Genomic DNA, 23055 nt, shown 5'->3' on the forward strand with positions numbered 1-23055 from the left:
CAGTCAGCATTCTTATCTAAGAAGAAAAGGTAGAAAGCAAAGTAGGAACTGAGAGAATCCCCAGGGCCGTGTGCTTTCTCTCCCACGCAGGTTTCCTTACTCGGGAAGATGGAGAGGAGGAAAGGTGGAAGGTGAGTGATAAGTTTCACCTGGAAGCCAGTGACAAAGCCGATGAGCAGGCAGCCGAGCCAGGCAAAGAAGACTGCCCGTCTGGGAAACAGAGCGACCAAGGAGAGACTGGCTCCTTGGCGGAACAGCAGGAGAAAGACACTTCTTCCTCCCCAGACTCGGCCAAGAAGAGCTTCATCTGCAAGGCCTGTGACAAAAGCTTCCACTTCTACTGCCGCCTGAAGGTGCACGTGAAGCGCTGCCGGGCGGCCAAGAGCAAACAGGTGCAGTGCAAGGAGTGCAGTGAGACCAAGGACTCCAAGCGAGAGCTGGAGAAGCACCAGCTGGAGGCTCACGGTGCAGGCGGAGAGCCCGACGTCCCCAAGAAGAAGAAGAAGAGGCTTCCGGTGACGTGTGACCTCTGCGGGAGAGAGTTTGCCCATGCCTCAGGTACGCTCGAGAGTGTGGAGTGACCGAGGGTGGCGCCTCTGCATGCCGTGGTCTGGGTTCCAGCACCACTTCCAGCTGTGCACCGCGGGCGCCTTGGAAAGCAGAGCGGGCTCCTGCAGAGGCCGGTGGTGGTTTGAGAAGAGCGTGAGCTTCGGAGGCGGTTCTCTGAACTTTAATTTCCCCATCCGTAGGCACCTGGTGCCACGTACTTTCTGGATTGTTATGATGATTTGAGATGATAGAGCTAAACATGTAGTGTGGTGCCTGCAGTAGAGTTAGCACTCGGCACCTGGGGCCTGTCGTCATTCGTAACGACAACCAGCCATTTCACACCTGTCGGTCGGGCTTTTCCGCATCGCTTGTCTCTTGATGATAAAGGAGAGTCCCGGAAATCACGGGACGCGCAGTCAGCATTGTTCTCCCTTGCCCCAGATGTTGGGCAAAACTAATGAAACATAAAAGTGAGTTCCCTTTCACTCTTTCTGGGTGACTGGGTCCTATTTAAGAGAAAGAGAGAGAGGGGGAGAGATAGGAAAGAAACCCCTAGGACACTTCATGCCTGATTAGACCGTGAGTGAGACCGAGGTGACTCTGGAGTGCGGGTGGCGGGCGGACAGGCAGCGGGGACACGTGATGAGCAGCATGGCTGTTGGGGGGCGAAGCGGGCAGTACCCGCCCTGGAGCAGGGCTGTCAGGGTGTGTCCTGGGGCTGGATGTGGTGCAGCTTCGTGACACCGACCACGAGCACCTCTCCGGCATGGCCTCCCTAGGCATGCAGTACCACAAGCTGACTGAGCACTTTGACGAGAAGCCCTTCTCCTGTGAAGAGTGTGGGGCGAAGTTTGCAGCCAACTCCACGCTGAAGAACCACCTGCGCCTTCACACGGGGGACCGCCCGTTCATGTGCAAGCACTGCCTCATGACCTTCACCCAGGCCTCGGCCCTGGCCTACCACACCAAGAAGAAGCACTCGGAAGGTAAGGCGTGGAGGATGTCTTCATTTCTCCTACAGACTTTGCATGAGCTGCCTGAAAACCACGCGAACTAGGTGTGGCATGGATCTCAAGGAGATTAAAAACAAAACAGGATGTAGAATCTAGGCGCACGGAGGACTGGGAGCACACAGGTGCACGGGCATGTCAGACACTCGTGGTGAGAATTTCTGAATCGAGGCTGACTCACGGAGTGTTACAACTCTATAGTTACCGAATTTACATAAAGCCAGGAATTCCTGGGGCTTTCCGGCAGCCTTCGAGCATGAGACAGACCTTGGTGGAGCACCCGCGGATCGGGCAGTGATGGGTGCTGGCGACTAGGCTGGTCCTGTGCGCACAGAGCTGGTGGCATGCAGTGTGTCTAGTGTAGGACAGCGGCAGGCAGCGTCCTCAGCGGTGTCGTGTGCAGCAGCGCTGGGCAGGCAGGGTTTCCGGTCCAGTCGGGGGAGCAGCCGTCCCGAGGGCTCCGTGTGCAGCTCGGAGTGTCGTGTGTAAGTGAGAACGCTGCCTCGTCTCCCGGGGACTGGCGGCGTGGCCGCCCAGCTGTGTGCTGTCCCTCCCCTCTCCCTGGTCAGTGTTCTCGGGACACAGCCCCAGGGGTCCTTCTGAAGCTGAACCGTGTCCTGTCTCTCCTCTGCTTCAAACCCTGCAGAGGCTTTCGCCTCACTCTCTGCTGACACCGTGTGCGAAGTCCCGGTGGCCCAGCCCCAGGTCCCCTGCACTGGTTTTCCCCATCGGCTCGCCTCGTGCTGTGTTACCTGCTCTGTGAGTCTGTTTATAGTCAGTCTCCCCCGTTAGAATGGAAGCTTTATGGGGGCACAACTGTTAGACTTTTTTTAAATTGCTGTATCTGTGGAGTGCAGAATGGTCCTTGGCAATAGTAGGCCCTCAATAAATATTTACTGAGTAAATGAATTTCTTGAGGCCTGTGGCAGGCACTGGGGATAGGGTCACGATACCCGCCCCGCTCTCATGGAGCCAACATCCCAGTGGGGAAAGCAGACCGTAGACAAACGTGTAACGTAAATCCAGATGGTGGTTATTGCTGTAGAGAAAAATAGGGCGGGGTAGCCAGCGAGAGGATGGCAGGGTTGGGGTGGGACACTGTTTGTACCATCAGGAAGGGCCTCTCAGGGCCGAGGTGTGAGTAGAAACCTGGTGAAGTGGAGGTGGGACCCGCGGAAGCTCTAGGAGAGAAGCCTCCCGAGCGGGAGTGAGCGGGAGTGAGCGGGAGTGAGCGGGAGCCCAGAGACACCGGGAGGGGCCGAAGCGGAGTGGGGGAGCAGGTGTTGAGAGGTGAGGTCAGAGCGGTCACCAAGGCCGGATCTTACAAGCCAAGGTAAGGGCTCCGGTTTGCTGTGAACTGTGTATCATAAGCTGTGGCTTAAAGCAACACAAATGTATATAATCTTACCACTTTGGAGGCTAAAAGTCCAAAACGGCCTTAACGAGACTAAAGTTCTGGCCGAGTGCGTTCCTTCTGGAGGCTCTGGGGGGAATTCACTCCCTGCCTCCCCAACCGGTACAGGCTGCCCACACGCCTCGGCCCGTGGCCGCGTCACTGCAGTTTCTGCCTCTGCCACCCTGCCTCCTCCTCCGACTCTCCTTCCTCTGTTTCACAAGGACCCTGGTGACCACTGGGGCCTGCTTGTCCAATCCACGGTAATCTCCCTGTCTCAGATCCTTAATTTTCACATCTACAGAGTCCCATTTGCTGTGTAAGCTGACAATCTTTACAAGTTTTCAGGGCTGGGATATGACATCTTTGGGGCATTATGCTGTCTACCACAGGAATCCATAGGAGAGTGTTGAGCCACGGAGTGATGGGATCTGACATACAGATTTAGAGATAATGCTGGACAGTAAGCTGTAATAGGGCAAGAGGAGAGGATGAACGGGGGGCAGGAGGCATGGCCATGTCCAGTGCAGAGGTTCTAGCGTTGTCAGCTCGAGGGGTGCTGGGAGCAGAGCGGTGTGAAAGGTTCCAGTTTGGGAACACACTGTTAAAAGCGGAAGTGGTGGGACCAGTGATGGACTGGATGGGGATGTGTGGGGAGGAGAGGAAGTAAGGATTCCTATGGGATTTTTGACATAAGCAACTGAGTGAATGGTGCTCCCATTTACTGAAGTGGGGGACATTGGTGTGTTGGGGGTGGGTAGAGAATCAGGAGCTTTGTTTTGGACATTACGAACTTGAGATACCTGTCAGACTTCCAGACAGAGGCGGAGAGGGGTAGGCAGTTGGATACAGAGGTCTGGAGTTCTGGGGAGAGCTGGGGGCTGGAGACAGGGATGTGGGTGCTGCCCGTCTGCAGAGGGGACCCATGGCTCTGAGACGAGATTGTCTAGAAAGTTGGGGCAAAGAAGAGGCTGAGTCTGAGGCTTCTCAGTGCCTTGAACTCTTGGCTTAAGACAACCCTTTTTTTGTAACAGAAACTTATTTCAAAGCCCAGTGTGGGAAAATGAAAACGAGATTGGTTGCAGTAGTGTGAGTAGGCCTAGGATTTGGGGGGTCTGGACCCTCACCGATTGTCCTTCTCTGTTGGCCCCTAAGGGTGGTTGGAGGTACAGTGGGTCTGGTGTTTTCAACAAATGCTGGTTCTCTACTTGCTCTTCACCTGTATTTTGTAGCAGTCTTTGTCAGTCTGGTCATTATATTCTTACCACGTGAATGAGAAAATAGAGAAGCCAAGTGGTTGATAGTAACTACACAAGTCATGGAGAGGAGGCTCTGGCTCTTCTCCGAGTCCGCCTCTCATCTTTACATGCTGCTGCATTTTTGTTCTGAACGTATGTCAAGTGCTCCAGACGCGGGTGGTTCCAGGCACGAGGACGTAGCTCTGTTTCCTGGGAGTGGAACGAGCCCTTTCATACGTGTGATGGCCTGGGTCAGAGATGGATGCTCTCGTGTGGTGAGAACGCTGCCTTGTCCCTCAGGGTAGGGAGACCGCACCGACACCGCCGCTGTTCGGTCGGCCGTGTTCGAGAGGCACGGCCTGACGGGGTGGCGCAGACCTCTCCCCCAGGGTCTGCAAACTGCCTGGCGTTGCACCCTCATCTTGCAGGCTGTATTTCCCCGGCACATGCCTTAGAATATGACTGTCTTTCAGGAATGCCATAAAGGGTGGGTGCTGGCTCTGACATGTTCTTGTATGTTTCCAGGAAAAATGTACGCGTGTCAGTACTGTGACGCTGTGTTTGCCCAGTCCATCGAGCTGTCCCGCCACGTGCGGACCCACACCGGGGACAAGCCGTACGTCTGCAGGGACTGCGGCAAGGGCTTCCGACAAGCCAACGGCCTCTCCATCCACCTGCACACCTTTCACAGTATGTACCGAGATTGGGGCTGGTGGCACTCCGCGCAGACCCCTCCCTGAGTGGACAGGCAGCAGCCGCAGCAGAATTGTCACTCTCCCGGAGCTGGGCTGCGCTCATTGCCTTCCCCTCCCCTGCTCTCTTGCAAAACCTGGAGCCCCTCAGTTCCGTCTCGAGGGGAATCCCACTTGACGGGTCACCCGGTGGCACCTGTTCCGCTGGGCGGGCTTTATCCCCCCCTCCCTCTGTAGCCTGCCCGGCCCGTTCGGCTGAAGGGAAGGGCTTCTGCAGCAGGCAGGCCCGCGAGCACCGGGGTGTTCGCATTCGTCCCCTGGGCATCTGGGTCCTACCCGCACCCGCCTTCCCACTCTCATGTCACGGTCAGGCCCGCCTGTCCCTGTGGGAACGACCGTGGGGAGATGGTTTGAGTGCACGCACACCATCACGAGTGGTCCCTGGTCACGCTGGCTTAAAAGCCTTCTGCCAACATCCTCTCAAATGCCATTGCAGCCACTCAGTTGCCCCCAGCTTTCTCCCCTTCTGCCAGACTGACACCGACAAAACACGCTCGTACTGAATGCACGCACAGGAAGGCGGGGGGACCGTGACTCCCGTCACAGCATCGGGAAGCCGCCGTGTGGCCCCGGCAGCCGCATCACACCGCCTGCTGTCGCTGCAGCAGGTGTGTCGGCACAGCCCAGCAGGGGCTTAAGAGCGCGGTCCTGAAATCACACGGGCCTGGGCTTGAGTCTCGACCCTGCTGTTCACCTCCTTGAGGCCTTAAACAGATTCCTTTATCTTTCTAGGACTCTTGGGCCCTTTCTGTGAACTAAAGAAAATAATGACGCTAGCACCTTAAATTGCCCTGAGAGTGAAGTGAGCTGTCACGTTTAAAGCATGGAGCCCCAGTCCTAACACACAAAGAGGCTCAGTGGATGCCAGCAAGGGGTACTGGTGACAAGGGCAGCCCTCTCGGGGGCCGCCTGTCACCATCAGAGCCTGTCTGTTGTGCGCCACGCCCCGTGCACTCTGACCTGCCCTTCTCCCGTCCCTGCCCCCGTTCCCCGCCCCGTTCCCCACACACCGGTTTCTAGCCGTCCACAAGCACGGCGCCTCACAAAGCCTGGGCTTCGTGTCCGCGCGGCCAAGTCTGTCGTCAGCCCGCCGGCAAAGGACCTTGCCAGAGCTCCCGTGTGCCCAGCCCGGGGCTGGGAATTGGGAGTGCAGGAGGGATACAAAGCACACCGCCCCCCAGAGAGTTTACAAGCCTGTGCAAAGCATCCGGTTCCAGTAGACTTCCAGCCGAGTGAGACTGGCTTGGGTCCAGCGCCTCAAGTTTGATCTCCTGTCGACCTTTTCTTTTTTCTTTTCTTTTATTGTTATTCAATCACAGTTATCCCCATTTTTCCCCCATCGCTCTCCTCTGCCCTGCCACACACCCCCATATTCAGTCGTCCCCCCCCCCGTTGTCCTTGTCCTTGGGTCCTTTATACGTGTTCCTTGACTTGACCCCCCTCCCTCCTCGTTGTCCCCTCACACACCTCCATCCCGCTCCCCTCTGGTCACTGTCGGTTTGTTCTTTATTTCCGTGTCTCTGGTTCCATTTGCTCACTTGTTTGTTTTGTTGATTAGGTTCCGCTTAGAGGTGAGATCGGGTGGTGCTTGTCTTCCACCGCCTGGCTCATTTCACTTGGCAGGACACTCCCCAGCTCTCAGCCTTTCTGAGTGATGCCATGCTTCAGCCTCCCTTTCCCGTGCCCTGACGTGGGGGACAGGAGAGGGGCGGGGGGGCGCTCTCAGTTTCCACACTGGCGAGGACCCGAAATGCTCTGCCGCGCCTTGGAGGCTGTCAGAGGTAGCAGGCCCAGCATCCGGTCCTTCTCTTTGTTCCCCACCTGTTTCTCGGGCCCACGTCACTCACTCCCTGTGGAGAACCGCTTCAGAGCGTCTGAAAGACGAAGCGGAACCGAGATCTCAGGAGCGCATGTCTACAGGGAAGCAGTTAATGGCACTGAGCGCCGCCGCCGCGCGTCCGAGTTTCCCAGCCGGTCTGAGCCAGTGCGCGTGGGAGACTGGCTCGTGGGCTGCTCCTCCCTTGTGGGCAGAGGGCTCTGTCATCAAAGCATTTCACTTTCTGTGCCTTTCAGAAAAAGACTGAAGTTTCCTGCCATAAGGATGGCAAATGCATTCTTCATCCCGCTAGTCCTTACTTTTGAGATGCCACCCAAGAGCCGGCATGTCTAATTAAGCATATGGCTCGGAGCACGGCCTTGGGAACGAAGGCTGGGCTTGTTACCCCCTTCAGCCGCCACCCCCTTGTGCCACGGGCCACCCCTCTGAGCCTTGACCTTCCTCGTGCACAGAACAGGACCCATAACAGAGCCTGCCCGAGGGTGGTCCTGCCCACAGGGTTGTGGAAAGGATCGAGTGGCTAACGTGCGTAAGGCACGGCGAACGTGCCTTCCGCGTGGTGCTCATTACACTTGACCCGTGAGAGTGTCTTTATTAAGTCTGAAGTGGGGAGCAGGGGAGCCTTCCTCCTGTCATTCACACACACGACCGGCCGCAAAGGAAGCAGTGGTGCTCTGGGAGCGTGGCGGACATCTCCGGGGAGAGTTAGAACACAGAATGCCCCCTGCAAGCAGGGGAGGAGCAAGAGCAGCACGCCCTGGAAAGCCGTAGGATGGAATTTAACTTGTAAGGTGTACAGTGAGGAATTGAAGGGGACTACTTGATGCGCACAGGTGATTGGGTTAATCCAGAAGCCTCAGAGGAACCCGACCTCCCGTGGTGAAGACAGGGTAGTCAGGTACTGACCTCTGGTCCTTAGAGCCTGTGACTTTGCATGACCTCTAAGCAGAGCCCTGTGTCTGGAGCTGTGCCCAGCCTCCCACACAGGGCTGACGCTGCCTGTGGTGTTTTTTCCTCCTCCCCTTCCTCTGGCGGAACCAGACATAGAAGACCCCTACGACTGCAAGAAGTGCAGGATGAGCTTCCCCACGCTGCAGGACCACCGCAAGCACATCCACGAGGTGCACTCCAAGGAGTACCACCCCTGCCCCACGTGCGGGAAGATCTTCAGCGCCCCTTCCATGCTGGAGCGGCACATGGTGACCCACGTCGGAGGGAAGCCCTTCAGCTGCGGGATCTGCAACAAGGCCTACCAGGTGACCTCACCTCCCCCGGGAGCTCTTGCCCCGCCCCCGAATGACGCGCCCTTTGGCCTTCCCATTTGGTGGCTCGAGGGGCATCTCTCGTCTACAGAGATGACGGCTTGGCTGGTTCTCATGACGGTGTAGCTTGTCATAGCTCAGACTCCCTGAGGGGTCTGGTCCGGGGGGCGTGGCGGGGGGCAGGGGGGTTCTGATTGGGGCAGTCCTCACACCTCTGAACTGAGAGCTCTTCCCCCGTGGGAACTCACATTCTTCAGAACCTGCTGGCCCCATGTGTCCAGGGACGTGAGAATGACAGTAGGGTGTGTAACACTGCCTAGAGTTCTCTTCTTTAGCACAGTTATTTTTTTTTAACTCCCAGGGAAGGGCTCTGCTTTTTTACCTTAGAATTTGGTGTATAATTTAAGTGGAATCCCATATAGAGCTAATTAAAAATGCATCTTTGAGAAACTCTAAGACCACAGAGAACAGACTGGTCATCGCTGACATCTGTAGGATCTGGGTTAGAGAGCGAAACACAGTGGCTAATTTCATTTCAACAAAGGTCGAGAGTTAACTTTGTCCCAAGCCTTGTGCTGCGACCTTAGAGTCACAGAGCTGAGGAAGACCTGGGCTTGTCTCTAGGAAAGCACAGGACCGTAGGGAGGTGTCCTGGTACTTCTCTGAGCCCGGGAAGGAGGGGACACTTGCCTATGGAGGAGGGACAGCGTGTGCGCCGCCACACCCTGGGCCTCTGGGCAGCAGGAGACAGAGCCCGGTGGTGAAGGGCAGGTGCCAGCATTTGAGTCCTGCTCCTGCTGCTCACTGGTCGTGTGACCCTGAGCAAGTCATTTTACCCCTCTGTGCCTCAGCCTCCACCTCCCTGGGAAGCTGTGATTCCTCCCTCTTGGGCTGGTTGTGAGCAGTGCGTTTCTCTGCTGGGCCCTGTCCTGTGGTGGCCTCTCGGGAAACGGGCAGGTGCCCTGTCCCCCCCGACACGGGGCTGTGTCACGTCAGCACTCAGTGTCACGGATGAGGCTGTGTCTCTGGACCCATGAGCTTGCCTGAGAACGTTTCCCTCTCATGAGGGCTCCGTGAGCTTCCCAGCTTGCTGGAACATTCTAAACCCTAACACTTGCCCAATCTCCTGCAGCAATTGTCTGGTTTGTGGTACCACAATCGGACCCACCACCCTGATGTGTTTGCTGCTCAAAACCATCGATCTTCCAAGTTCTCGTCACTCCAGTGCAGCTCGTGTGACAAAACCTTTCCCAACACCATTGAACACAAGAAGCACATCAAAACGGAACACGCAGGTGAGCCGGGAGCCGGGGGCGGGGGCGGGGGCAGGAGCGGGAGCCAGCGAGCAGGAGCGGGTCAGCACGTGGCACCCTGGGTTCTGACCCAGAATCCCAGTGGCCAGTGCTGGAGTGCGGCGTCTTGCGGCAGTGACCTTTTTTCTGACCCAGCACCCCTGAAGGGGGCTCCCTGGCCCACCAGTGACAGTAGCTTGAGTGGCAGTGTTGTCAAACCCAGACACCTGGGGCAGGAAAGCTCCTGCCAGCCCCCAAGTGATGACTGGCCACAGCATTTAGAAGAGGGCAGCTTTGGTGGCAGACAGGTTCTCAGTGGAAACCCTGACTGTGGCCCTGACAGCTGCATGACCTTGACAAGTGACTTCTCTGAGCCTGTTTCCCCTTCCTCTGTTATTAATCCCTGCCTGGCAGATGAATCTGGGGATAATCGCCACAGCCAGCAGTGAGGAGGAGCTTCCTAAAGCCAGAGCCCAATGCTAAGCACTCCACATGTGCTTTGTCATGTAATCCTCACAACACCCTGTTTGCACCCCAGACCTGGAGCCTTTACCACTAGAGCGCACTAGTGCGTTGTAGGTGTAGGTCCTGGCACTCGGTAGATGCTGCTCAGTGTGAGCCATCGCCCCGGCCCGGCCCTGGCACCGTCCAGCCTCGGAGAGCCCTCCTTTTGCTCTTTCCCACCACCTCTTCCCTCGTGTGCTCCGCAGACATGAAGTTCCATGAGTGCGACCAGTGCAAGGAGCTCTTCCCCACGCCAGCTTTGCTTCAAGTTCACATCAAGTGCCAGCATTCAGGTCAGTGCCCCTGGGGATGCTGTTGAGCTGCAGTGCCCGGTGGTGACTCTCCCCTCCACTCTCCACAGCTGTGCAGCCCAGCTTAGTAGCTACGCATGCCTCAGTTTCCTCATCTGTAAAACAGGACAGCTGTCATTCTCACCTCACCCTTTAACCGTGAGGATTGAACGTGTTAGCAGACAGAAAGCACACAGTGGCCTGGCACCAGGGAGCGTCCCGTGTTTTCCGTGATTATCATGGACACTGCTGTGTCTCATCAAACCCAAAGGGCCAGTGATAGGATGATGTGGACCCCGGCCCGTGGATGAGGCACAGGAAATTCACACGGACTACCGAGTCCTGTGGAGGAAAAGGGACAACATGGCTTTTCTCTCAAGAGGAGAAAAGGCCTCAGCTCTTGCCATGACCTGCCTTTATTTTTCTGGGCCCATTACATGATGGTCCTCATTTACTACGCACAGGTTCGCCTTAGGTGGTTACCTTTTACAGAAAACAAAGAAGCCAATGCCGCTAATCACCTCACATAGGAAGGATATTTGCAAATGCAAAGGGAAAAGTGGTTGAACCAGTTACACTCCATACTGGGGAGGTTTAACATGGATTCTAGGAAGTTACAGTAAGCACTTGCTGCCTCAATTCAGGGTGAGGGAGTTTAGTAAAAGCAAGTCTCGTAGCAGTCTAGGTACATTGCAGGCCTGATTCCCCACAGGAGAAACCTATCGCGTGGGTGTGGGTCCTGTGCATCTTCCAATGGGAGCTGGGCCCACGCCACGCAGAATGGTCTCCTATAATAATACGCACCCTTTTTTAATGAGCCAGTGAAACTACGTTTCCTTGTCCCTTAGAGTTTATAGGCTATTCTGAGAGCTGTTTTGGACTTACTTTGACATAGATTTTTATGCACCCTTGTGTGCATACGCAAAAAGGAAAACAAGAAATGAAGTAAGGCAAGGATCCAGCTTCTCAGAGTCACTTTCAGTTCAGATTGTCCCTCCTGTCTCCCTCCTCCAGGGTCGCAGCCATTCAGGTGCTTGTACTGTGCGGCCACTTTCCGCTTCCCCGGGGCCCTGCAGCACCACGTCACCACGGAGCACTTCAAGCAGTCGGAGAGCACCTTCCCCTGCGAGCTCTGTGGGGAGCTCTTCACCTCCCAGGCCCAGCTGGAGGGCCACTTGGAGTCCGAACACCCGAAGGTGATGGGGCCCGAAACCCAAGCAGCAACCTCGCAGGTGGTGCAGGTGAGTCTGGGGCCGGCGGGCGGGAGGCTGCTGACATGCTTCCCAAGGCTTCTCGAGGTCTCCCCCTCACAACACCGGCCCTGGCCTCTGGGGCTCCCCGAGGGTCCTGTAAGCAGTACATTCGCCACAGGCAGACCTGTGCGAGAGTCTCTCAGGGTCTCTTACCAGAGGGATGAGAAAGTTCTAGTGTCCTCGTGGCCACAATTGGAATGTCCTCTGAGCAGTGGGAGCCCGAACCAGAATTTCCAAAAGCAGAACCGCCGTGCCTTCTCTCCCTGCTCATGCACCTCCACCTCCTGCGGCGCACTGTGGGGTCTGGCGGGAGCTGCGGGAAACCTCGGGGACGGGCCCAGGAGCTCCTTGTTGGGAACACCTTCGGCTGATGCCCTGGTAGCTCCTCTGGGCTGGGCACAGGACACCCATGGACATGGGGAACGTCGTGTTTCCCAGTGGAAAGCTGCCGCTCCTAATGTCTCCAAGCTAAGCTTGCTCCAGCCCCTCCCCGTGTCCCTGCTCCTCCTTCGTTCCTCCTGTCTTCTCCAGAGAGAGTGGGCAGAAAAGGAGAAGCCATTGGCAGGCGTTTGTGGGTGGACTGGAGAGGGATGCAGGTGAACTGCATGTCCCCGTCCAGCCTCCTGCAGCAGTCACTTCTAAACTGTGTGCCGCGGCCCCCTCTGCCGGGGAGCAGAGGGCAAGGCAGCGGGCAGGCCTCTGGGTGCTTCTGCCACACTGACCAGCAGCTCACACTGAAAGCTTTTAGCTTTCTCTCGACTAGGCTTCTTGGTGCGACGTCCTTTGGGGGAAAGAAAGGTCCCATTGGTAAAGGAGAAGGAGAGCACTTTGGAAACTACTCTCCCAGGCGATTTTTGACTGAGCGTCCCAGCTGGTCTCTTGACTCCCAGTGGCGCAGAGACACGGCTGAGCTCGGCTTCCCTGCCACTGCCCACTCCTGTCTGGTGCCCCGCTGCCCACTCCGGGCCAGTCCGCAGGAGCCAGGGCGCCCGTGCCTGCCCCCTGCAGGCACTCTAGTTTGGGAGTATCGGGGGCATCAAGCTGCCTGAGCTCCACACTTCAGGAACATCACTTGGAGGTGCAGGCAGGAAGTGGGGGTACTTAAGCACAGACCAGTTCTCCCTGAGAGGGGAGGGTCCCCTTTAACAGAGCGGATTTGGAAGGGGCCTGTGTGGCCTGTGGAAGAGAGGAGGGGGCAGCCTTTCCCACCACCCCGGTGAGACGAGTAAGCAAGTCGACGCAAGTCACATTTTGTCCCCCTGATCCCCCTCCTGTAACCTTCTCTCCGTGCCCATGTAGCCACCAGAGAAGGCTCTTAACCTGACTGAGGTCCAGAGACACCACTTGTGGCAAGCCAGGGCTTCCGGTCCATCATTCCGGTGTCCGTGGCTCTAGCGTGAGGCCGACCCTCTGCAGTAGGCACTCCCTTCACACGGCCCTACCTCTGCAGTGCAGTCCCTGGGTCAGGAAAGCCGGTGAGGGAGACAGAGCCCGCGTGCACTGGCGGGTAATCACAGAGTCTGAGCGCCCGGAGGTGGCGTGCTGTGCCAAATTACAGCGGTGTGGCGCACGGCTATTTAGATTGTTTGCCTGCCTTCTCTTTTGCATCACCGGTGTGTTGGGTTTGCCTCTTCCCATTAGGCACATGTAATTGCTCTCCTCAGGTGAACACATAAATATCATCATCACAGCAGGAGATGAAAGCCAGGTAGATTCTGGGGCGCTGGCTGTGGACACTGCCCAGAGCAGCCTCGTGCTCTTTCCCGTTCAGGTGATCCAAACCCCAGAGCCACCGGTGGCTGCAGCCGAGCAGGTGATCACTTTGGAGGAGACCCAGCTTGCTGGCTCACAGGTGTTCGTGGCGCTGCCAGATTCGCAGACCTCTCAGGCCAGCTCGGAGCTCGTGGCGGTGACCGTGGAGGATCTGCTGGACGGCACTGTGACCCTGATCTGCGGGGAGGCCAAGTGAGTGCCTGCTGATCCAGTGACGGTCCTGCCTTCGCAGCAGAGAGAAGGCTCCACAGCCTGCCTGTTGCCCTCTGCCCGTGGCTGTCCTGAATGGCGAGCATCTTAGCCTGCCACCAACCAAGCTAGTCTCACTTGGAAAACAGACGGAAGACGTGTGCGTGTCCTCATAGAACCCCCAATGTCTGAGACGTCAGCGCCGACACGGCCACTCTCCGCAGCAGGCAGGCCAGCCTCCCCGCAGGCCTCTGTGACACTTCATCCCCAGGTGGAGGACAGCTCCTGAAACAGAGTCTGGGGGAGCTGTGGGGCACCCGAGGGGTGCGGTGTGCCGGCAGCCCTCTGTGCAGAACTGGAGACGTGGGCCCGGGGCCATGGCCCACACAGTGGGGCTGCATGTCAGTGCCTCCGGGCCGCTTCCAGTCTAGGGAAAAGCACCCCAGACCATCTGGGGACCGTCCCCCCCGCAGCCTGGAGAACACACGGCCCTTTCCTCACTTCTCCCACTCTCCCAGCCGCTTGGGCTGCCCAGCCTCGTCATGGTGGTAATGGGACAGGTAGCAGCATGTCACCACCGGATGCCTGTTTACCTGGGGAGTCCCACCTGGTCAGCACAGTCAGCCCTTCCAGAAACGAGGCCTTTGGAGCGTTCCGCTGGGCACGTCCGCTCTGAGGCCGTCCGGGATGTTCTGAACGGTGTTCTGCACCTGAAGGCCGGCTCCTGTGGCCTTTCCACATTGTCCTCATCTGCTTCCCCCAACCCCTGCAACCCCTGCCCGGCCTGGAGGCCTGCCCCTCCCGCCGGCGCATGTCATGGGGCTAGGGAGCCAGTGCCAGGTGGAGCGGCGCCCGTGACCGCCCCTGGCTATGCCTCCTGCCACCGTCTCCCGTGCTGTGCGAGGGGCCCGCTGTCCGCGCTCTTCCAGGCCGGCACTGCCGCCGCAGGTCAGTGACCCTTCGGAGTCTGAATTTCACAAAGCCCTTTTATCTTCAGTTCCTAACACATAATCTGATAATTAATGGTTTGTGGAATCCATTATGAAGTGCAATTAGATGGATGTAGGTTCCCGCCGTTTGCAGGGAAAGACTAGCATTTATCTTCCTCTCCTCCACACCAGAAGGTGGGGGTCTGCCTGTGGAGCGTGCATGCGCAGGCAGGGCGCCTGGCCGCAGCGTGGGGCCTGCCCTCTGCGGAGGGTGGTGCCCACTTCGACACTGGCCTCCCGCTGCAGCTGGCCGAAGTCTAGCCCAGCCCTCCTTCCCAAGCGCGTTTCACGTCACCCGGGACAAGCAGGGGTAAAAGGTCGACTTTGGGTCATGGCGGGGACTGTTCCTGGCACCGCCGGAAAGGCAGAAGGCAGATCCTTGCCACCGCCCCGTGTGTTCGTGGCTGCCCAGCGGGCTGTGTGCAGGCAGCGGGCCAGCCTGGGCCGCTCGCCCTCGAGGCTCCTGCATCCGGAGTGCCCTCGTTTTGATGCGTAAATTGCTTGAGCGTGTCAGCCCAGGGATCTTTATTTTTGAAGTAAATGAAGTTTTCAAAGGCAAGTCAGCCTCAAAAGCCAAATACTGACCAGAAGATGGTGCTCAAACCTTTAAGACTTCACCTCTGCGGGAAGCCCTCACTGCTTCTGCCAAGTCGCCTCTCACTCCTTGAGGTTTCCAGTCCCGGGAGCTCTCAGACCAGGAGAGCTCTTGATGTGCAGGTGGCGCCATGGCACCGACTCTCCCCTCGACTGCAGACAAAGCCCACGGCAGGGGAGCGGGCCGGCCTGTGCTTCCGAGGATGAGAAGGCAGCTCGCTCCGCAGTGGCTGGGAACTGCAGCGCCATCACGACGTCTTCCAGCCGAAACACAGATACATAAAGTAATTGCTGAGGACCGAAAGAAAAAGTGATGTTTCTTTTTAAAAAGTCTTTGGAATAAAGGAAGCTATGTGATTTAAGCCAGGTTCCAGATCCTCAGACACACTGAGAAATGCTTTCCACTGCAGTGTCTGACGGGTCCAGCCTGTGACAGGACACGCGCTTTTTTCCGAATCCCCGGAGCAGCGGGTCACCGCCCTAGGCGCAGGCGCAGAAGCTGCACTGCTGCTGGTGGACTCCCCCCGCGGCACAGGCGGCAGGAGGCACAAACCCCATGCTCCGTCGGGTTGGAGAGAGAGGAAAGGCCATCCTGAATTTAGTCTTTGCTCAGAGTAGACCTTTGCCAGACTCTGCATTGGCAGTGATTTTCCAGTGTCACTCCCTGGAGACACCCAAGTGTGGATCTCACTGTAGAAAGGTTTTTTCTAGCTCTACTTAGCCATCTTACTCTTTTCCCCCACTTCTGCCTGGGAGACCTGAATCGCTGCCACAGAGGGCGTTGTTACCGTGCGCTCAGCCCACACCACCTACTTACTTTGTAGCAGTGGCGTTTGCGTTGCCTCGCCGCCATGGGTGCCGTCCTGCGGGCTCCTCACTGAACTGGGGGCCTCCGAGGAGGTGTGGGGGAGCGTGTGGGAGAGTCTGGCTCCCAGCGCTCATGAAACAGCTGGTGAGGAGGGAAAGGCAGGCAGATTCCCAGCCAGGGTCTAGTTCGGTGGGGATGGTGGGAACACTCACAGAGTAGGGCTTACCTAGGCCAGCGGGACAGCACACAGGTGACCCAAGAGCAAGTCTGTGAGCAGAACCTGGGGCCACAGGGGCAGCAAAGCGGCAGCGACAGAGGTGCTGACTTGCTAATCTCAGAAAGCCCACCTTCTCTGTCTCGGAAGCTTTGTGTTTGGAGAAACTGAGGCCAGGGCCTACCCTGTGTGAACCCTGGGTTCCCGGTGATCCCAGTTCCCTCTGAGCAAGTGTCCTGACGCCCCCCTACTGGCCATGGAGCACACCTCAGCCTCCTCCCCGGGAGAAGCTCCGACAGGCCGGCCCAGCAGGGTGAGTGGGGCACAAGGGCCCTGCTCTCTGCCCCTGGGCCAATCAGGAACGCTCCCAGGCCCGAGGGGAAGAGATGGGTCTGGAGAGCTTCTCTCTCGCGCCGGGGAACGGTCTGGTCGGCACGGGCTGATGGTGTGTTAGCGCGATGGGAGGGGTGTGCCTTGGAATCGAGTGTGTGCCTGAGGCCGGTGCACTGACCGGGGGAGGGAGGAACTGCTCTGCCGACACCGCAGTGTCCCTGTTCAGCCGGGGCTGGGAAGGGGGGCGGTGATGGAGGAGGTGCTGGCACGTCGTAACCGGTCCTCCCGAAGAAAACGCAGCAGCCCAGCCCTGTTCTCCCGGCCGGGTGCGTCCCAGGGACCCTTGGGAGGAAACAGAAGGAAAAGGAGTGAGAAGGCGAGCTGGTCATCGTCACGCTGCCTTGGAAAACCGGGGCTGGCAGGACTGGGGCCGAGAGCCCGGCGGCGCAGCCAGAACTCAGACGCTCGCCGCACCTGCGAGCTGGCCTGTGCAGGAGAGCAGCTGCTGTGCTTGGGGATTACGCTCTCGAGAAAAAGTGTCCCTGGGCTCGTTTAATTTAGACCGCTTCCAAGTCATCACAGCAGTGTTGATCGTCTCCCTTCCCAGGGCCAGCCCCGCCCACTGCCACCCGTGGTCAGGGCAACTGACCTTCACGGGACGCTGGATATATTGGGTTACACGCTCTTCTTTGTGCTCGCCTTGCACTGTTCCATGTAAATAAAATGTGTACTTTGAAAAACGTGATGCCGTGTGAGTTTCAAATGGGCTGTGGTGATGCAGGTGTTTTCTCTTCGGCTCTGGGCAGCGGTCAGGCCAGCTCAATAGGCCTGGGGTCCCAGGGGCTCTTGTGTTCCTCAGGCCTTGGTAGCCGGTGGGAGGGCGCTCTCCTGTGTATGGAATCTCATTTCCTGAACCCTCTTTCCCAGGGAGTGCATGTGGGGCAGTGTTTGGAGACCAGCCACGTGTCAGACCGGGGCATGTCCCAGCTGTGCCACTTTCTGACCATGATCTTGGATGGGATACTCCCCTTTCTGAGCTCCCTCCTCCGACTCCCGTCTATCAATGAGGGACATCATTATATCTGCCCCACAAAACTGTAGTGCAGAGTAAAAGCCTGTACTTAATGAACTTAGTCCTGAAAATTTTAGTTTCATTAATAAAGCCCTTCACATACAGATCAGCCATTCCCTGCAAATCCTAGCGTCGAGGAAGGAGAACGTTCATTCCTTCACGTTGATGTGTCTCTTCTTCCAATCTCTCTGCATCCTTAGGGATCTTTATAACACCCACCACATCTCATTTATCTCTAGAATCTCAACTGCCCCCAAAGCATAAAGCGCTGAGCAGATAAGTATAAAATAAGCAGAAACCTTTTGTGGTGAAAGCTGGAAATGTCACATTGCTGGCAGTCAAGGAGGAGACGAGAGAGGCAGATGCCCAGCCCGGCTGCACACGATTTCCGCAGCGAGAACCAGTGTGTGAGGCCGGAAGGCATCGGATCCCCCCGCCCCCAAGCTCAGGTCAGCGCTGCGGCTGGGGCAGGCGTGGGTGGGGGGGTGGGGGGGCGCTCTGCTGGCTTCTCCTGGGACAGTCCTGGCGCAGCCAGCCTGCACAGACTCCTGTCCAAAGCCCTCAGGGCCCTTCTGCCTGAACGGTGTCTTTGGAGAGAGAGGCCAGAGCTGTCGTTTTTAGAGCAGTGATCCCTAGAGTGTCCCGGGCAGCCGGGGGTAACGGCAACATGCGGCGGGGCCCCGGCCATGATGGTGACCGGTACGGAGGCCAAGTGCTGCTGCGGGTCAGGAGCGGCCGAGCAGAGGGAGAAACGGGCCGGGGGGTTCCCTGGTGGTCCAGTTATCGCAGGTCTGGACTCGGAACTTCCCAGCCCAGCTCTGACTAGACGATGACCTTGGGCAGGTCGTTCCTCACAGTGACTGTGAGGAGGAGAGTTAGTGTTCCATGTGGCGCTTAGCCGAGTGGAGATGCTCCAGAAAGGACAGGGGAGAAGGAAACCCAGCGCGTCCTGAGGCAGAGGGCCAGGCGTGCACCGCAGGGAGCCCAAGGCCAGGGCAGGGCCTGCCTCCGGGCTGCGCCGCCGCCGCAGGCCAGAGCCTCTGTCCCAGACCAGAGCGAGTGGGGGTAAGAGGAGGCTGGAGCAGGGACTCGGAGCCCTGAGGCACCCCAGCTATGGGGTCGTGTCTGAGCAAAGGCACGGACTGGAGGGCAGGCAGGAACACAGCCAGTGAGAGCGAGGGAACCGGGAGCACTGGCCTTCCCACCCTGCCCCTGGAGCTGTCGTATTCGCCGCCCATCTCACCCTCTGCGAGCGTGCACTCGGGTGTGTTTTGTGTGAAAAAGTAACTTGTCCTAGCTAGACAAGAGCCATCAGCCTCCGTTGGGAAATAACCCAGGTCTCAGGTTTCACTGGGAAGCAGGGGTCTAGGACACAGGCACAGAAAGCAAGTTCCTTTTCTTCTTGTGCACTTGGTCTGTCCTCTGCCCGGTCGCCTAGTGCTGCCCGATCACAGGTCCCAGTCCACGAAGACACCCGTCTCTCCCCCCGTGCCCCCACCCCCTACACACTTGGCCCCAGATGGCGACTCAGGTTGCTTAGATGCCGCTGCCCAACCTGGCCCAAGCAGCATGCCTCTCTCGTGCCCTCCCGGTCACTCAGGGCAAGCCTAGCTTCTCCACCTCACCTCTGCCAGCCACGCTGTTCCCCGGGTTACCCGTGGGCTGGCCCATCCGCACATCCTCCTTTCTCTGTCCTCCAAGGAGAGATTAGCAGGGGGCCAGGAGCTGCCAGCCAGGCCGGAGCTCCCCGGCAGCTCTGATCAAACACCCCTCCTGCCGGCTCTTTGTGCTCTGGCTCCCCCAGCGCAAGCCAGAAGCAGCTGATCAAACACGTCAGGACAAGTGACCTTGTCCAGGGGCTCACAGACCCCTCCAGGGGAGACTTCACAGACCTGTCGTCACGAGGGTCTGATAAGAACGGGCAGGGGGTGGGAAAGGCGGCCCCTGGGGCTGGCACCGGACCGAACAGCTTTTCATTCCATTTAGGGTTGGAACTCCTGTGCTCCACGCAGCTTCCAGGCCAGAGCCAGCATTTCCAGAGGGGCTGGGGCTGGAGCTGCCTCGGGCCCAGGGAACCGAGGCGGAACGAGGGGAAGGGCAGCTGTGCATGCCCACAGGACTGTGGGGTGAGAGACGGCGCATCGCAGCCGGAGTGGGGTCAGGAGCACAGATGATGAGATTGTCACAGGGCAGCTTCAGCTCCTTGCTGGGTCCACGGCGACCCTTCAAGGGCAAGGCCTGTGCATTACTATTTTTGTTAACATACACATGTGCACAGGTCGCCTGGCACATCAGGTGTCCCGGCCCCGAAGTCCCGGACTCTGCAGGCCTGTTAAGTGCTCGGTCCCGGGCCAGGTGCTGTGGGGGTCGGGGCCGTATCCAGCCACAGTGCTGCATGCCTCCTGCTGGGGTGGGGGGGGGGTGCAGGCTACCTGCAGCCAGGCAAGGGTCGTACCTGAGAAACAAGGACCAAAATCACCTGGGCGAGCCCTGGCTGAGGTCTGAGTACCTACAGATGCCATGTCTCTCTCTTTTTTTCCTTTGTCTTTTACATGAGGGTGGAGGATTAATAGTCTTTAGAAATATAATTAATAGTTACTGTTGTTAAGCACTTAGCACATGCTGGACACGGGGCAGAGCCTCACGGAATGCTTGTTTCACCAGCACCCAGATGTCGGTGGCAGCTGGCACCACAGGAGTCACTTGAACGACACGGCCAGTGAGCAGCACAGCTGAGAGCCGAACCCAGGCCACTGGCTCCAGAGCTTGCGCTCCAACCTCACACTGTGTGTTCAGGAGTTTCCTGCTGGACACCCAGCCATCCTTCCCAGTCCTTCGGCAGCCCGGTCTGTCCGTCTGGCCAGCCTGCACTGTTGCCACAGGACCTACCTACCAAGTCTCCCTGCCTGCTGCCTCCCTTTCTGCCTGTCCCACCCCGTCTGAGGCAGCAGCCTACAACTCTGCGCTCAGCCTACAACTCTGCGCTCATCAGCCAGAGACGTGCCGTCCAGAAGCAGCAAGCCGTGTGCTCTGCCTGTTGGGGACACGATCCGTCTGTGGCTCAGGACCCGCCCCGCAGTTTCATCTGTCCTTAGCTGGCGTGCTGGACAGCTCCGTGGGGCCCTCCCCCCGACTGGAGGATGGCGTGGGGGCAGCCGAGCCCCACGCAGGGCCTGGCACAGGTGCACAAGGGTGGTCCCCAAACCCAGGCGGCTCTGGGGAGCACCTCGGCCGATCTGACCCCCCCCCCGTCCCCCCTACTCCTGGGCTCCTAAAAGGAAACCGTGTTCCGGCACAGTGATCATCATCTTACTGGGGAGTGTCGGACCAGAAGACAACACGGATGAGTGCAGTGGCCCAGAGCCCGCCTTAGAGTGGCTCAGACCTGAGTCCAGGCTCCCACCCTGCCTTGTTCGATGAGCCACTGCAGGTGTGTTAACGTGCACGATCTTTTTGTCTGTAAGATGGAGGTAATAAAAACTCTTAGGGTACCTGTGAAGGTTACAAATACACATAAAAGACTACTGGATAACAGCATGTAGCAAGTGCTCAATAAAAATGATACCAGTCATACCACCAGGGACCCAAAGCTCTGGGGTCGTCCCTGCCCCAGTGCAGAGACCCCTCTGGGTGCCTCTGAGCTCAGGTGAGGAGGGCTTCCTGCTGGTGGTGGGGGAGGTGAAGAGGAAGAAGAAAAAGCACAGGCTGGACAGAGCCCCTGGAGAGCGGGTCTGGGGTTCACCATCTCTCTGTCCCCCGTTTCCTGGTGGCTGGTGCGCAGGGAATGCCTGTTGTGTGAGCAAAACCGGGAGGAGAGCCGGGGTCTGCGGACGCCCGTGCCCCTGCTCCCTGCCTCGCCACAGAGCTAGCTGCCTAGGAGAAGACCCTGCGGCCCAAAGGGTGTCCGATGTGAGCAAACTTCCTGCACGTGACCTATTCCAAGGTGTGGCCCTGTGGCCCCGGTAGAGTCAGGGTCCTGTTGCAGCATCAGCAGAACAGGTTTCATCCGTTTGGTGCCCTCGCCAAAGAGGCCCGGCCTGGGGGAGCACGGCTCTCAGGCGGGGGGGCAGAGAAAGGAGAGGGGTGGCAAGTGGGCAGCCTCCCTGGTTTGGGCATGGGTGATGGTAGCCCCATAGTGTCCTACTCTTGAGTGGCACTCGGCTATTTTCAGAGCACTCTCATCTGCATTATTGATCCTCACAGAAATACGAAAGTTCAGAGTAGAATCTTCACTGTTACCCCTTCTAGAGTGAAGGGACTCGGACGCGGCCTGCTCAGGGGACTTAAGGGTCCTTGGCCAGTGGGAGGTGGAGTTGCTGTCCCACCTTCTGACAGCCGCTGCGGGCTGTTCCCACCTCACCGCGCCATCCCTGCGTCTCTGTGGTCCCCACGTTTCAGAGCACTTGCCACCATGTACCTGCTTGACTCTGGCAGCAGTGTTCTGATTCTGGAGGAGCACGAATTACTGTTTCGCAAATGGAGAAATCAAGGTTCTGGGGGCAGCACCACTCAGCCATACGATGAGCCTGCAGGGGAACCACAGCCAGAGCAGCCGGCTCCGGCGTTTCCCCCGCTCTGCACGGAAAAGCGCCACCTTGGCCAGGTGAGCTCGGGGACTCGGGGCTCAGCCGGCGTCCGAGGGGCAGGGAGAGAGTGCCAAGCACTGCCGAGTGCTCCCTGAGGCCCTGGACCGGGCCCTGCGTCCACAGTCAGGTCTCCCAATTGATGATCGCTATGCAGTCGGGTTCCGTGACGAGGGTCGGCCTGTTCTGCGCTGTCCAACGTGGGAGCCCGCGATCAAGTGCAAGGTGGCCAGTGTGACTGAGGATCTGCGTTTAACTAGTCACGTGGGGCTGTCACACTGCATGAGGGTGTCGTGTCGGACCAGGCCCATACAGGAAGTGGCTGAGCTCGAGTTCAACCCAGGAGTGTCCGACTCCAAAGCCTGTGACGCTTCCACGGGTCCCGGTGTCAGGAGGGAAATGCCCTTGAGCGGCCACGCTGCTGCCAGGCCCCAAGTACTTACTTTCCCGCCCATGGCCACCCCTGCTTTGTGCTGGCCGCCAGCACCCTCACTCGTCCGGCCCCCCTTCGCCTTCACCCTCCTTGTTGTCAGTTCCGTTCATGGAGCCGAGGTCTCGACCTCCATCGCGACTGATAGCGATGCCACCTCGACCCTGACTCTGCGGTTCCCCCGTTTTACAGATGAGCACCCGAAGCTCAAAGGGGTCGAGACACTCATCCAAGGTCTCTCCAGGTTCGTCCGAGATCACCAGCGTTTTTGCTCCTGGTTCTCTCCAGCTCCAGACCAGAGCTAAGCTGCAGTCAGAAAGGGGCGGAGAGGCAGCCAGGAAGCCCTCTCCCACCTGTCCGTCGTCTCCGGGAAGACGCTGCGCTGAGAGTGCTGCCCAGGCCCCAGCACCACCCACACGGGGTGGGCGGCAGGGCCCCGGGGTGCTCTCAGGGGGCAGGCTCATTGTTGTGTGTGTGTGGCTTTCTAACACCTGTCACAGTAGGAGGCACTGACCTCAATCAAACACATCTTTTAAAAAGCATTCCATAATCTTAAATGTGATGTTTATCTTGGAACGAACAAAACATGTGGCAATAAGCCAGCGCGTTTGTAGTGGAAAACCATGGGAAACTGCGCGCATCACCACACATGGGCTGTGTGACCGTGGACAGGGCTCCTCAGCTGCAGCC

General features: G+C 58.2%; 1 protein-coding gene across 3 annotated transcripts in view; it reads left to right on the top strand.

The window, feature by feature from the left end:
- The window catches only part of ZBTB40 (zinc finger and BTB domain containing 40), a 63737-nt gene extending 46717 nt beyond the window's left edge, over window positions 1-17020 (top strand). For 2 of the 3 annotated variants that reach the window (XM_045858478.1, XM_045858480.1), the window contains 7 exons: window positions 91-558; window positions 1329-1535; window positions 4716-4880; window positions 7821-8035; window positions 9174-9336; window positions 10044-10130; window positions 11142-13294. In XM_045858478.1, the coding sequence (XP_045714434.1) occupies window positions 91-558; window positions 1329-1535; window positions 4716-4880; window positions 7821-8035; window positions 9174-9336; window positions 10044-10130; window positions 11142-11980 (2144 nt within the window). In that variant the 3' untranslated portion in view covers window positions 11981-13294. Of the gene's footprint in view, window positions 1-90; window positions 559-1328; window positions 1536-4715; window positions 4881-7820; window positions 8036-9173; window positions 9337-10043; window positions 10131-11141 lie in introns of all 3 variants that reach the window. The other variant, XM_045858481.1, reaches the window with a different exon arrangement.
- Window positions 17021-23055: the final 6035 nt, after the last annotated feature.

Source organism: Phyllostomus hastatus, unplaced genomic scaffold (assembly GCF_019186645.2).
Source record: "Phyllostomus hastatus isolate PE091 unplaced genomic scaffold, TTU_PhHast_1.1 phas_scaffold_182, whole genome shotgun sequence".
NCBI classification, from domain to species: Eukaryota; Metazoa; Chordata; class Mammalia; order Chiroptera; family Phyllostomidae; genus Phyllostomus; species Phyllostomus hastatus.